The 12,679-nt window shown below is 38.0% G+C and overlaps 1 protein-coding gene across 4 annotated transcripts; it reads right to left on the reverse strand.

Annotated features, from left to right (window-relative positions):
- Positions 1–2,775: 2,775 nt before the first annotated feature.
- On the reverse strand, positions 2,776–10,775 carry LOC103698622. Of its 4 annotated transcripts, none has more exons than XM_039115367.1 (10): positions 10,396–10,775; positions 8,770–9,240; positions 8,505–8,641; positions 7,749–7,793; positions 7,421–7,474; positions 6,585–6,689; positions 6,287–6,493; positions 6,114–6,199; positions 3,787–4,763; positions 2,776–3,324 (listed from the first exon to the last, which is right to left on the reverse strand). In XM_039115367.1, exons 2-10 carry the CDS (start codon positions 9,209–9,211, stop codon positions 3,047–3,049), a joined length of 2,331 nt encoding a protein of 776 aa, XP_038971295.1. In that variant the 5' UTR covers positions 9,212–9,240; positions 10,396–10,775; the 3' UTR covers positions 2,776–3,046. The 4 variants fall into 4 exon arrangements, with proteins under 4 accessions (XP_038971295.1, XP_038971296.1, XP_008778885.2 ...); XM_039115368.1 differs by having other exon boundaries at positions 2,776–3,563; XM_008780663.3 differs by having other exon boundaries at positions 10,392–10,775.
- Positions 10,776–12,679: the final 1,904 nt, after the last annotated feature.

Consider the following 12,679-nt stretch of genomic DNA (forward strand, 5'->3'; position numbering starts at 1 on the left):
CTCACGATAAATATGCTTAGCTACGAAGAATGTGCACCTTTTTGAGCTCTTCTGAATGTTATACAAGAGGGGTGAGGGACCACTGCCCTTGCTTGGACCTGGAGCCAACTAATCACCATGGCCAAGTTACCCTCAACTATAATGCCATCAACCCTCAAAACCCTCCTAGCATAGGTGATGCTTGCCCAAGCCTCTCTTACTTCTACCTGAGGGATCAACATATCAAAAACCATAGTTCCGCGAGCTACCAACAACCTTGAATCCGAGCCTCGGATCATAAAGCTGACTCCTCCTCTACTACCGCCATCGAATATGCTATCATCAAAGTTGACCTTAAGAAAATTCAGAGGTGGGGACTCTCGGGTAAATATAATTAACCAGGTCGCTGCATGAGTGGAGTAGGAGACCTAGGTATCCCAAGTTATTGCAATCACTCCAACAAAGACGAGATGAATGATGGTCGCCTGAGTCATAGTCCTCTCTAACACGAACTTCTTACTACCCTCAAAGATGCAGGCATTCCTGACAAGGCAAATGTGGTAGGCAATGTAAGTAGCCCTAATACCCCAATGTCTGGACAGCTCATTGCTAACACTACCCTGTAGAGATTCAAGGGAAGCCAAGACTAGCATTATACCACCAGAGAAAATCCATAGGCTGGCTAGTGAGTCTTCACATATGTAGAGCCCTCTAACATCAGAAAAGAACATGATCCGCAATCTCAACCTCCACCTCACAAAAAGGGCAGGTTGGAGGGATGTTCATCCCCCGATCTCTCAACATCCCGTGGTGGGGAGGTGATTGCCAATTTCTTAGGCTCGTGGGTCGGATAGTGTGACATGCAAAACAGTGAGTCTTGCTATATATCATCGAATCTTCACCACTCTAATTACCATCCAATGCAGCAATCAATGGCTGGTCCAACATAATTTTGCAAATTAATGATTTCCATGTAGGCATATGAAAGGAGACATATTGGGTAGATGATCTTTCGATGATTAGGTTGAAATCCTATAATATTCGTAGGTTAGGCCAATATAATTAGCAAAATCATAGGATTATAGGCTAGATTTGGCCTTTATTCATAAATACCCAAAAATAGCTTCGGAGTGAGCTGATCCGAATCCCATAAGCTGAGCTAGATCTATATTTATAAATACCTAGTTTTTTTTTCTCTTCCTATAAGATTCAGGTTGACTCACTCTAAAATTATTCCTAAGTATCTTTAAATATAGTTCTAGGACAATCTATAATCCTATAATTTTAGTAATTATACTGGCTCAACCTACGAATTCTATAGACTTTTCAGCTCAACCATCCACATAAGCCCTAGAATATTTTGTGATCGGTTGCAGAGGCTGGCCGAATGCATGCGGGAGCTTCAACATAGAGCCTTCAGAAAGATTAGAATGGATTGGACCAGAACAAATGGACTCAAAATACCATATTCGAGTATCATTTGGACGAATGGGCGTGCATTTTGGTGGCTGTAGATGTCCTTATCATTTCTCTGAACTGGATCACAGTTGTGCAAACGGTATCACAAATGATACTCCATGATCCAATGTAATTGTCTGAAATTGGTTGCATCCGAATTTAAGAACTATCTATAAGATGGAGTTTGGATCCTGCTACTTTTTATCTGGTTCCTTGTGTGTCGGGTTTGAGTTTCTTGGAAAATTTAATCGCCCATGACAATTTCGTGTATTGGCAAGAAATGTTTATATACGCCAAGTATTATACAAACTGGAGTTGCAACCTGACTACGAGGATTTGAACGCAAATCCTGTGAATAGAGAAGTTATGATGAATAATTTAAATTTAGAATATTATGTTGTTGCCTGCGTCTTATTACACCCAACAAGTCTGAAGATCAAATAATTCATATACGGAACTAGAGGTGTCAACTATTTGGGTTAGTAAACCGGCCATCAAGCCAATCTTAAGTTATTAAAAAAGAAATCCATGTATGCAAGCATGCGAATATATGGGCGTGCCTCTGATAGAACAGCATGTATTCAGTAAACTACAGGGGATAGCTGTCCTCCAGCAACCTCTAGTTCTCATAATCCTAATGGAGAGGTTAAATTTTCTTCATGTAATAATGTGATGCTATATCTTCAACAAACTCTGAGCATGTAATAAATTGAATTAACAAGTGAAATCACAAACCTAAACACGATCATCAATTTTCTGATATATAGAAATTAATCCAAGTCATATAAATGCAATAAATATTAATGATTGCATAGACAAATGCAGATTTAAGAAATTGATAGCGGTATCACTAAAGCTTCTCTTTCTCAAACGTGATGCTGAACACGAACTTGGAATCAAATTTCAGTAGTTCGCAAGTATTAGTTCAGGCCTCCACTGCGAAAAATACCATAGCCAGATTGGATGCAGCTTCTTTTCACCATAAAAATATAAGGGTCCTCCTGAGAGGGAGTGGAAGATTCAGGGATTTTAAATGGTGAGTTCAGATTATCCATAGCCTCCATTCTGGAAAATGACGATAGAGGTCCTTGTAAATGAAGATTGACATGCTAATTTGGCCTCAAGACAGCTTCCATGCAAATCCTCACAAAGTTCTGTGCTTCGTCTGGTATAATACATCCACACCTCATATCCAAATTTGTATAGCTGCAGAAACCAGTAAAGCTTGAAAAATGAACCCAAGACTGACCTTGTGACAAGGTCTAAGATTCTTTCAAGTCATGATAGCAGGAAAATCTCAAAAAAAAAAAAAAGAAGAAAGAAATAGCGCCACAAACCAGAAAAAAGGTATACATATAATTTCCAGGCCATGAGAGATGATAGAATTTCTGATAAAATAAGAGACAAAAGGGAGAAATGCATAAAAAGCAATAGCAATGACACCAGAAAACAAATTATTACAGATAAAATTTAAGGAGACTGATTGCGAGGTCTAAGCAGGAAAAAAAGGAGAAATCAAATAAATTCTACCAAAAAAGGGCAGTTTTATGGTCACAGAAGACCTCTCAATAAAACTGGAACCTCTGCTGGAAACTCAAAAGCATTGAATCTACTCTCCTAAAGCATTATTCCTCTGCTTGGGAACATACTGCAACTTGCAGTTCCTTTCTGGCTTTGGTCTGAATTTGGGCTTGGAAGCACCAAATGCCGGCTTGGTTGAGCCCGTCGTGTTCTCTGCACGACCAAGAATGCTCCATCCAATGGAATTGGTAGACTGCATTGGTGCCTCCGTGCAATTACCCTTGGGGTTTCTGAAATTATCCAATGCTTCAGTTTTGGGGGGTAGAACTAGCTGGACATGATCAGATGCAATGGCCTCCCTCCACCCTGCACAACATGAAAGTTCTGTCAGATTCGCATTTCACAGTAGAGTATTAAGCTTTGAATGACATCATAACAGCTTGCAACTTCCTTTTTGGCCATCCAATCAACAGCGAACAACCTAGTCACTCACACAGGTTACACCATCCTTGTAGCACCTATTAATATCTCTATCAGTCTGAACCATATGATGTTTCAGCCACCTGATGAACAGACGAGAGCTGAAAACCAATTGAACATGGTATCTGCAGTCATAAGAGTGCAAGTTAATGATTCCGACCGCTTCACTCACCAAGTTGGCATGATAATCCAATTAAACTGAGATATTCATGTTAGAGCTCTCATCAGGTGACCAACAGACCAAAGGGTTCAGATTGATAAGCCGTTACTGGTAGTGGCAATAGAACACCTAGGGGAAGAGTTACCACATACTTAAGAAAGGGAAACATCAATGAGAGAGATCCTTACTCTGAGCAAGGAAAGCCTCCGCATCTTTGACTGAGAATAGCAAAGGTCCTGACAAGTTTGCACTTCTGTGCAGTGCCAACAAATCCTTGCACCTCTCAGAACCAGCACCATCCATTCCACCAGAAGCAAGACAGCTCTGATCAGGTGAAATAGCAGTTCCAGTAGCGTGTCTGTCCATTTTGTTCTCTCTCTTATCACTTCTTATGATGGCATAATCACAGTTATCTTGACAAGCCACTGGTTTCCACAGCCTTGCTCCGGAGCAGTTGACATCGTTCATACTGGAATCAGGCTTAACCAACTTCTCTTGATAATGACTACAGCAGGGGGAGCTCGAGTCCTGGCAACAATCATTTGATTGTCCAAGTGTGACACTGATAGAACCTATTAAAACTTCAGAGTTATCAATGATAACTGGCTGATCTCTATGTTCTCTGTCTACTCTGTCAGACGAACCCGCTTCTTCACTATCAGGTCTGAATTTCCGTGTCCAAATTTTATTCCAATTGGCTGATGTAGCAGCCTTTGGATCCTTGTGAGTGCCATGTTTCATCGAAATGGAAGACTTTGCCACTGGAACCTGACCCGAGTAGAAACCACTCCGAAAATTTCTAGAAGGTTTTGATAGTAGATAGCAGGTCACAGTTGGCTGTCTTCTGCAATTCTCCATTTGCTTTAGGTGATCCATATTTTGATCAGCATCCTCAGTGTGCACGTGCAATCTGAAGTTTGTATCTGCAACGGGATCTGGTGATCCAGTGGGCTCTAAAGATTGTGGGTCTTGATCAATTGATGCCTCTTGAGCGTACAAGTCAGATTCGGATGGAGCCCTTGGACTTGGTGTTCCTGTGGAACCGGATGTATACTCCATGGTACCAGGTGAATGAACCCTATTGTCCGCATCAGTAAAGTCCTTTGCCTTTTGCTCTTTCTGCCTAAGTTTCTTCGTCCTTTTCCTTTCCAGGAGACCAGCTTGTCTTCAATGACAGAGATCAAATTAAATACGATTTTGTATTAAACTCAGGGATTTGAAAAAAAAAACCTAGGTCTATGTTCTTATATGCAAACCCACCCATCCTCCCCCCGCCCCGCAGAAAAAAAGGAAAAGGGAAAAAAAACAAAAATTAAGATAATCTAGGTTCAATTGAAAGTACGACATAATAAGTCGAGATGCAACTCAGACGAAATAGATGCCATAACAGATAGCCACTGAACTAATCATTACTGAAAAATGTTAGAATCAACCTGAGGAGTCAGCATCATACTCGAACTCAACTTCACCAACCATCAACTGTTATCCCATCTAATCTGGATTTGTTCAAGCATCTAAAGGGAGGAAGAACACTAACTATACATGAAATAAAGCTTAAGAAAACAAGAGGCACAATTTCACTCAAATCATAAAATAATCAAGGAACAAATTTTAGATAAGTAATTAAATATGATTTGGGATATCATTAGAAGTATTTTGCATACAGAAACACCAATACTGAGATCATGTTCAAGCCAAACATTACATAAAATCATAAGTGATCTGGATCAGCTTTTCTTAAACTGCTACCAGCCGGTCAGAAATTTTGCTTGTATTACCTGAACTCTAGAAGTCAACGTCTTTACAGATAACCCAAGCCAAACTTGTTAAATCAAAAGTAAATTTAGTTTTCAAATATCAACCAACCATAAAATTCAAGGCTGGTTGATATTGAAGCTTGACTATCAAGGATATGTCAGAAGTATCAAAAGGAGGAGAGCATGTCTAGCATATGTGGAAAACTAATAATATAGAACATCAACCAAAATCATGTCAGTAACATCTCTGCTGTGTCTTCGAATTCGTTCATCATTAGTTGGAACAGCGCATATCAAATGAAAGAAGGTTTTATGATTAATAGAACCATTGAAATGCTGAGCAAAAAGAACCAGGCATCAAGTGCAGAACATGAAATGCAAGAAACCAGTCTCACAGGTTATTGGTTTAACAGTTTGTATGAGGTGCCATATGAAGGAGAGGGGTGCTTCGAGCCTCCAAACAGGATAGAACAGGTAGAATCCCCTTTTATTTGTAACATGAGCTAAAAAAATAATAAACAAAAGAAAAACATGCCTTTTTGAAAGGTCACCATTGCATGGTGAATTATAAAAACAGAAACAACAACTTAAAAAAGGCATCAACATGTTTGTGCATCCATTATAAATGTTCATTCTGATGAGAAACCAAAACAAAGTATGTTAGTCCAGAAAATGCAAGTAACTGATGTTCCCTTTATTGTTGAATTGATAGTTAATATAAATCAACTCTTCTGGTGTTTGTTAGACCATAAGAGTACCTTTTCCGAGCAGCTTCCTCTTCCTCCACAAGCAACTTCTGGCACCTCAAAGCTTCAGCATCCTTGTCAGCGAGCCATGCTTTGACCTATACAAAAATTGTCATGGTGACATATCTTATCAACAACCAGATGATTTAGATCCAACATGCAACTAAGGAGAATTTTAACCATACCAGTTTCTGTTCAAGCAGAAAACTAGTGCATGCAACTAGATTTTTCATCTCCAAGGCAATCTTCCCAGCTTCTCCATTTAAGACAAACTTTTGCAATGACATAGCTGTGCCAGCACGCAAAAAGGTTTTTTCACTTGCCTCATCAAGCACATCAAATAGTTCCTTTGATGACATAAGGAACCTGGAAGGCTTAGATTGGACAACATCCTGCATTATAAAACAAAATTTTCATGATTCCTATACTATATACATCAGGAAAGATTTAAAGTAACACAGTTATACATAAATGCCCCCTTACCAAAAGAGTGGCACCAGCCTTGACGTACTTTTGTGGTAGATATGAAAACCCTGGCTTTCGAATCCATGATGACAACGCTCTTATGATTGCAGAACCAGCAACTTCCTGAAAATGTGCTGCTTATTAGTATCCACTTCCCAGACAGCAAATGCAATATAGTACTATTCTTTTTCCATTGTTTCACGTGTTTAGATTGACAGGATACTGAAATCGGTCAAAAGGTGGTCCTTCCATGACAGTGCAACCCAACATTCAATAATTATGGGTTTTCAAAATCCTTTGTTTCGCATGCTATTGAGCCTATGAAACCCATAACCTGGAAAGGTTAAAAAAATGTGGTTAACTTGGGAACTATATTTATAGATAATAAGGGTTTCACCAACACTTTTAGGAAAGCAGTAAAACTGCTCTACCAAAGAAATAAGGACCGGGGAACATTATGGCCTTGGCAAGATCAAAACTCATTTTATTCCTTTATCATTTTCTTTTACGGCACAATTACTACTACCACCAAAATGCCTTCAACCAATACAGACCTGGCACATATGTAGAAATTTCCAAGTTTAGATGCAAGATGTTTCTAGCATGTGTAATCTTGTTCCTTCCTACTTTAGCAGCAACAAATATCAAGAAAATAGTCTTAATTGATACAGTAGGATTTTCACTTCTACAAACACATAACTAGAAGAGATAACATACAAGGAGAAATTCAAAAGGCAACGTCTCTTGGAGATAACCATGAACCGTTAGATAACTAGCATCGATATTAAAGATTGCACAATTAAATGACTGGATTCAAAAGTTATAGAAGAATAGCATTTCAATTAATCCATCACCTCTATAGCCACATCTGTGAGGGACATGATTTCTTTTGCCTCATCCAAACATAGCTGAAATAATAAAAAAGGAAAACAAAAGTTAAGCTATTGTCTGTTAAAAAGAAAAAAATATATAACAGCTGCAAATGAGATGGGTGGAATCCAGTTTAGGAATGGCCCAAGCCTTGACCAACTTAGATCTTCGCAAGCAAATTCAACTGATGCCTAAATCCTGTCTAATAGGTCTATTATTTTTAAGCTTAGCTGATGTGTTGATTTTGCTGCGCTCAATACCAGTTTCAACCAAATACATCATTCATTAGTTGTATTTTAGGCAAAGCATTACCTTGTCCCAAAATGCAGCCAAGAATTCCCGATTACTAGAAGAGTCCTACAAATTGTCAGCCAAGCATCAGCAATTTATGAAGAGCAGAACAACGTGTAACAGAAAAGGAGGAGAATTAAACAAAGTATGATCTCAGAATAATGAATCATCAAATAATCAGGATTTAACAAATTTTCTATTAAAGAAAAGCCAATGCCCATCAGCTGTTCTAAACCATCTTAAACTCAAAACTGCATCTTTTTATCCAAGTAGTTAGAAACTTGAACAGAAAATGTATAAGTGAAATGTAGCTCTTTGCTGAAGGGAGAAAAAACAGCAAAGATAAAAAAGGAAAAGGAAACTCGCACAACAAATTAGGTAATCAGGATCACCACACACCTGCCAGGTTATTTTGCCAGTTTCTTTAAACGAAAAAGCTCTAAGGTTAGATTTACATTTAGACAACCTAATACTCCTTAAAATGTGCACATTGTAATTTATTCAAAAATTAGTGGAAAAAAAAACATAAAACAAGCTGAATGAATTGTAAGTCAGCATTGTAAAATAATCATGAGTTCCATCTGATACACTGGTTAGGAAATATTAGATGCACGGAGTGATGATTGTATTGAATATTTAATAATACATCCGCTTTTCCTAAAAAGCAATTAAACATACCATCTCCTCATCAGAAAAAGCATACAATAAAGAATAAATCTGCAAAAATAAAACTTGTTAGCCCGTCAAACATGAAGAAAAGAAGGAACATAAAAAGACCTTGTCATTGTTCAGAGACCGGCGATGCACACGCACATGCCGTCGATAGTTTATTGACGAACAAAATTCTCGAGAGCACTTGTCACATTTAAGCAATTGCACCTTAGATGGTGACACCAAGGGCCATCTGGGGAGATCTGCCAAAAGATACAAGTTTGTTTATGAACCCAAACACCCCTTTTGTTTCAGCAACAATCAAAACCTATCACTAGTTACGACCCAAACTACCTGCTTTTGACACTAGAAATATATTTTTCAGGCTCACCATTTGCCTTTGCAGCAGCCTGAGCAAAGGCAACAACAGCTTCAGGAAGTTTGAGTGTTTGCAATTGTTCAGATGTGCTCTTTTTCTCCTTTGGAGGGGCTCCAGCATCCTTTCGAGGGTGAACAAATTCCTTAACCCCGTTGATTTCAGAGCTCAAACAATTGCAAAGTTCAAGAGAGTGCTCCCTTCCTCCAACACCATTGTCTGCCTTTGAACATTTAGAAACTTTGCTGCTTCCCTGCTGGTCCAGTGCGTGGAGCAGTTGTATCCATTGAACAGGGTTATCACCCACTCCAGAGAATGAAAGGAATGGCTCTTTTCCTATTGCCTGCTTGATGAAATTGTCAAGGGGATCTTGTCCAACCTTCTCTGGTTTCACAGTCTTCTGCTCGGGCATCATTGCATCAGGGCTGCTACAAGCTCTTACCTTAGCGACTGACATCTAAAATCTCTCAAATTTATGCACCAACCCTGATTTTTTAAAAAGAAAATCATAGTAAAACTATTTAAGGAGATTTTTTCTGCGCCAAGCATTAAAGAAGTTTTGATACTCATATGCTAAGCCATTTGTCATGTTAAATGTAACATGATAAACCAGTTTAGGGCATGTAAGTTATTTTCCATCACTAATAAAAGAAAATCCATGCAGAGTGTCCTTACTTATCAACAATTTTCTTATCTGAATGTGAAAGTACAATCGATTTCTAATGGTGCCAATATTCTTAAACAAGAAAAGGTGACAAGTTGGAGAGAAGGAGAAGGATCATCTAGTGAAACTTTCCTTAAAAAAAAAAAAACATTTAGCAAGGGAAGCAAGTATCAGCACCAAATAACAAAAAAAAAAAAAACACTTTTGTAAGGGTCTAAATAGCAAGCAAAGAAAAGGAAAGTCTCCAATAAACAAATCCAGATGCGTCTATAAAAAAAATAAATGGCAACTAGATCAGTACCAGTATAAATAATCAGTGACGAGAAACCAAAGGATGATAATGACAGAAAATACCTTTTTAGTCTGTTTTCAGTACAAAGTTTCCTAAGAATCAAGATCGAGGCAAGTTAATAATCTCAACAGAATCAATATCTAGGTCCCGGGAGATTTTTCTTGATCCATTCACATCTCGTAATTTAGATCTATGACCATGAAGCTAATCAAATCCCTCAAACTTCTTTTGAGCGAAGGCTATTCAAATCCCTCAAACTTCTTTTGAGCGAAGGCTAATCAAATCCCTCAAACTTCTTTTGAGCGAAAGGATTGGACAAAGTCCAATACGTTTAAATCCCTCAAAGGTTATAGAGAGGAAATATAAGCTCTATTTTTTTATGATGGAAAAGAGGAAACATGAGCTAACATCAAGAACCCGTCCAAACAAAGATTTTTCCATAGGAGATAAGAAATCATGACATAAAAGCCCTAACCCGCATGAAAATGAATGAATTTAAGATCAAAGAACACAACAACCATCAAGAAGTAAACTTTTTCACGTCCTACAACTGACTGACCGCTCTTGATTCAACTCCAATGCCGATTTCTCGAGAAAAAACCCACAACAAATAAAATTCCAATAAATACGAAAGCCGGAGAAATTCGAAAACAAATCAAAAACTAAAGGGCGGAGACTTACTGACCGCAGCCAAAACCGAACCAAATATGAGCGGAGAGGATCGAGAACGGCCCGGCGAGCAAGAGAATTCCTAGCGATATCCCACTCTCGGGATCTGGGATCGCCGCACGTGGGATCTATCGCGAGCGGAGGCCGGCGCGCCGAACTCCGCCGGCGACGGTACGGATTAAAGAGATCGTCCGCAGAAGATGAGACGTGCCGAAGGGGATCGCGACGACCGAGACGAATAGTCGAGGAGGGAAGACGGGAGGCAGCGGAAACCCTAGAAGCGTAGGAACCGAGAGAAACGTCGAAGGAGACGAATGAGAAAGCGGAAGCTGAAGCTTGCATACAACGGAGGCGAAAAGTTGCAGGACGAGGAGAAATAGAAGCTTCCACATACCGGGGACCGGGAAAAAAACTTATTGATTCACTTAATATTAATACAAATTTAATGATACCATCAGAGAAGATTAGTTATTTGACTAGATAACTCCATATATTATATTTATATATATTAAAGAAATTTTCATTTCGGACATTTTGTCTTTTATTTGGACAAAAATCCAATTCCTTTATTCCAAATTAAAAGACAATTCTCTTTTCACTTTTTTTTTTTCCTTTTTTTTTCCAACTTGGGTAAACCCAAGTTTCTCATTCCATAAACTTTTGGGATTCTTTTTCTCCCATTGGTCTTCCTTTTTTTTTTCTTTTATCTGCACAATTCCATCCTTGAATCCAAACAAATAGACTACTCTACAACTTTGTGGATATCCAAAGTCCAGACTTGCCATCATGCTGAGCTAGAGATACCATGTTTGCCCTGGTGAATTTCCACTACCTACTCGTCTAATTTCTCATCTATATTCAATAGCTGTCCTCCTGTTCATGTTTTATGCCTAGGATGAAAGTTTTTACCATGAAAGCACTCACTCACAAGGGACTAACAGTGTTCGATAAATTGTTGATATACATTCCCAAGGATAGCATTTCCATTTCTCCTATGTATTTATTCTTCATCTTGATCAGATGAATGCAATCTAGCCATCTTGTCTTCAGGATAATTTTGAGTTCTGACGGTTTGCATATTCAAAGATCCGACAGTATACAAGAAATAGTGATGTTTGTTTCTACACCAACCTGAAATCTAAGATTTCGAGTGAAAGATCCAAACTTGGTCACTCAAATGATGCTGTGTATCCCTGAGATTCAATTGATTCCGTCACCAAAGCTGATGGTGATTCTTGGCTTGCTTTGAGCTCTGCATTCATCTCACTATGCTGGGTAGGAGTTTCGCTGCAGCATGCATGCTTTGGTGTTGGTTTACCGTATGAATGAGAGGGTATCAAAATTTGAAGTTTAACATCATAACAGGGTTTTAATTAATAGTGTTAAAACCATAATAGTAACACCATGTATATATAATAACCAAGGAAAAAATAGAATTATAATGGTTTTTTACAATGTAAATTACGGCTGCCATTTTCAGTTGTACCTTGCATTAAATAAAATCATATTTTCATATTTTAAATGTTTTCATCTAATTTTCTTCCAAAAAGGAGTGTACCATCCTAAAAGTAATATTTCTATTCAATGAAAAGTAAACGAAAAAAATAATGATGTTTTTTTCTTGTCCACTGTCCATTATTCTCCATTATAATATCATGATAGCAAAGATGATAGGTGATATTTTTATATAAAAACTTAAATTATTATTTTCTAAGGTAAATAATGAAGGCTATAACTGTTATGAACTTATAATTACCAACTAGATGAGATAAAATTAATTGGTTCAATAATACGAAAATGTGCAAAAGCTTTATTTACCTCTTTCATTCCACTTCATTTTTGCATAAAGTACCACCTCTTTTTTTGACAGTATCTACCAATTTGGAACTTAACTTGAAAACCACATTTAGATCTGAATCTACGTCGAGGTATTGATGGTGATTCTCAAATATCGTAGGACAAAATATGATATGATGAGATAGAATGCAATAAAAACAAAGATAGAGAATAGGTTGCCTACTCCTAAGGGTCAATATGACCCCTTTAATTCAATTCGTCATTCTTTAATTAAGCATTAATCAAATCTTTCCAAGTAGGATTCCAACCTATGACTTGTCAACTAACAATCAACTATCTTTGAGCTGCTGAGAAACAACCGAAGATTCAACCTCATAAAGTTTAACTCTCGTTCTCAACCTAGGAGCAATATGAGTCCGAAACTTCCTCCGTAGCTCCCAAAAACTATTCTTTGCAATTAAGACCTTGATCGGATGCCAGAAGGTTTTATTGATCTGATTAGA

This window comes from Phoenix dactylifera, chromosome 18 (genome assembly GCF_009389715.1).
Source record: "Phoenix dactylifera cultivar Barhee BC4 chromosome 18, palm_55x_up_171113_PBpolish2nd_filt_p, whole genome shotgun sequence".
Classification (NCBI taxonomy): domain Eukaryota; kingdom Viridiplantae; phylum Streptophyta; class Magnoliopsida; order Arecales; family Arecaceae; genus Phoenix; species Phoenix dactylifera.

What these genes read in the sequence shown, in the direction of transcription:
- LOC103698622 (XM_039115367.1), bottom strand. Translation starts at nt 9,211, where the DNA reads ATGTCAGTCGCTAAGGTAAGAGCTTGTAGCAGCCCTGATGCAATGATG. An exon ending in GGCTGCTGCAAAGGCAAATG is followed by an intron (nt 8,642 to 8,769) that starts GTGAGCCTGAAA and finishes ATCTTTTGGCAG; the next exon opens with ATCTCCCCAGATGGCCCTTG. An exon ending in GGAGGCTTTCCTTGCTCAGA is followed by an intron (nt 3,325 to 3,786) that starts GTAAGGATCTCT and finishes CATGTTGTGCAG; the next exon opens with GGTGGAGGGAGGCCATTGCA.